The following is a 2,185-nucleotide window of genomic DNA, read 5'->3' as shown; positions in this document are numbered from 1 at the left end:
CAACCTATCATGTGAGGACGCATGTCCAGACGGTTACGGGAGCATCTTCTAGATTGGGACAGCTGGCCCAATTATATTTCCACACTCTTCGGCTATAAATACCCTCTCAATCTCCATGAGATATTCATTCACTCCCCACGATCTATTTTCAATACTTAAGTACTTTCTCTCTTTAAGAACTGTACTTATTCTCACGCCGGAGGGTGGTTACGGGAAGACCCCCTCTTGTCCTTCCCGTAACGAGCTCACGGTGTCTGTTTTACAGGTTCCGGTCATTGGACTTTGGGAGATTGAGCTCATATCGTAGTTGGTTGTTATCCGTATCCTACCCTGTAGACTCATTGGATCTAAGACCCACCACGTGATAGTAGATTCGTGTTTCTTCAATATATGATCACAACACAACCGGTTTATGTCAAAAATAATCTAAAGGGATGATTAAAAGTAAAATCAAACAAAACCCATTTGTAGCTTCCAAACATCATGGGACCAACTCATTGACTGATCCATGATCAATTTCTTATGAGTTTAATTTTTTTGGGTGTTCAAATTTTTGCACAACCAAACGTTAAATTTTTCATACCGGTTGGGCCTTGTCGGAGAATATTATATAATACGATATCATAATAAAACAACACATAATAAAAACTACATGGTCATTAAAAATGGAAATCGTATGAGTATACTAAAACTTTTTATATATTGTTTTAACGTAAAATATAAAAACCAATGGGTTCTCGTAAACTCAGTGAACCCATATTGAATTTGCCCCTGGACAAAATGCCTACCCATAAGATCGAAAAGCAGAAAATGTACCCAACCACATAATACTAGTATAATCCTTTAAAGGTCAACTAGAGCTACTAGGATTCGGATAGATTATAGACACCCTTGCATTCTTCCTGTCCATCTCCTCCTGCTCATCTGGAGTGAAATCATTCACGATGTTGAACGTCTGGCGGATCTGTTCAGGGTTCTTATATTTGATCATGTCAGCAACTGTTTTACAACCAAGATCCAGTAGGCTCTTGATGTTCAGATACTCGGAAGCCTGGAACAAAAACATAAAACCTTTTATTAAATTAACAACGCGTGTAATAAAACATATTGATATATAATCTGGGATTGAAAAATTGAAGACTGACCCGAACAAGATCAAAAAGAAGGCTTTGTTCCACTTTGATAAAGTCAGCATCAAACGACTTAAGATCATCTTTGTTATAATTCGGTGCCGACTCCACATGTTTCTTACAGTATTCAATAACCTTTGATAGTGTCTTGCCTGCGACTTGGGGAAGAACGATGGTGGTATCAGCACCACCGGTTTCAATCATGTGTTGGATCGTTTGAGACTCCATCGCCACCGCCTCATCAACCTCGAATGTCTCACCATCAGAACTGCTTAGCACGATGGTCTTCGACAATGACATGACAAGAATTAAGAATGACGACGGTTGCATGGTGCGGTATTTATAGTGAAATTCTTGAAGATGTTACGAGTTGGGCTCAAATTCTATTTCCATAAACTGTATAAAGAGTTTCCTGGTATAAAATAGTTAGCTTATTTAGCCCCTTATAGCTTGTCTTATAAGTTACTATATTAATTTACGAAAATATGTTATGACATATTTATATGGTAAGACTAGAACTAGAACATGTGTTGTGGAACCCTGAAACCGGCATGAACGCGCCAGAATGACCACTGCTACATCGTCTCCATGTAGGGGCGCGATAGAGACAACAGGCACCTTTTCAAATGTTAAGTTGGCGGTATGTTGTTGGTGTGCGTGTTATAGTTTTGCTTCATGTACTAGGGGTTTTCGAGTTAAAATTGATGGGTGGATTGATGTACTAGCTACTTACGAGCTTCCATTCAGGAACGTGCCAACATAGTACCCCGAGGTTCCGTACTCGGGGGATGGAGATGATTAGGTGGGCCAGCATATATAAAAAGGATTATTTAATAGATAAATTCTATATAAAATTATAAACCAATCAAGCATTTTAAACTTCTTCGGACCTCTACCACTCTTGAATCTCATTATTTACACCTATACTTTACTAAATCTTGTATTTTCTAAGAACAATGAATTTATCATTGTTTGATTCATCCGAAAAAGATGAGCCACTACATGAAAACGGTGCATTTGCGACCACATTAAGTACTACTCCTTATGCTTTAAGG

The 2,185-nt window shown here is 38.4% G+C and overlaps 1 protein-coding gene across 1 annotated transcript; it reads right to left on the bottom strand.

Annotated features, from left to right (window-relative positions):
- Positions 1-554: 554 nt before the first annotated feature.
- LOC143596984 (SKP1-like protein 1A) lies at positions 555-1,782 on the bottom strand. The gene is made up of 2 exons (XM_077075617.1): positions 1,146-1,782; positions 555-1,051 (listed from the first exon to the last, which is right to left on the bottom strand). Exons 1-2 carry the CDS (start codon positions 1,458-1,460, stop codon positions 851-853), a joined length of 516 nt encoding a protein of 171 aa, XP_076931732.1. The 5' UTR covers positions 1,461-1,782; the 3' UTR covers positions 555-850.
- Positions 1,783-2,185: the final 403 nt, after the last annotated feature.

Source organism: Bidens hawaiensis, unplaced genomic scaffold, assembly GCF_021521415.1.
Source record: "Bidens hawaiensis isolate Kalapana, Puna unplaced genomic scaffold, B.hawaiensis_p1.1 tig00047443_1, whole genome shotgun sequence".
NCBI classification, from domain to species: domain Eukaryota; kingdom Viridiplantae; phylum Streptophyta; class Magnoliopsida; order Asterales; family Asteraceae; genus Bidens; species Bidens hawaiensis.
This window is presented reverse-complemented; position numbering and strand designations above follow the sequence as displayed.

Coding starts and splice junctions, on each gene's coding strand:
- LOC143596984 (XM_077075617.1), bottom strand. CDS start 1,460: ATGCAACCGTCGTCATTCTTAATTCTTGTCATGTCATTGTCGAAGACC. Junction 1,052..1,145: donor TTCTTTTTGATCTTGTTCGG/GTCAGTCTTCAA, acceptor TTTTTGTTCCAG/GCTTCCGAGTATCTGAACAT.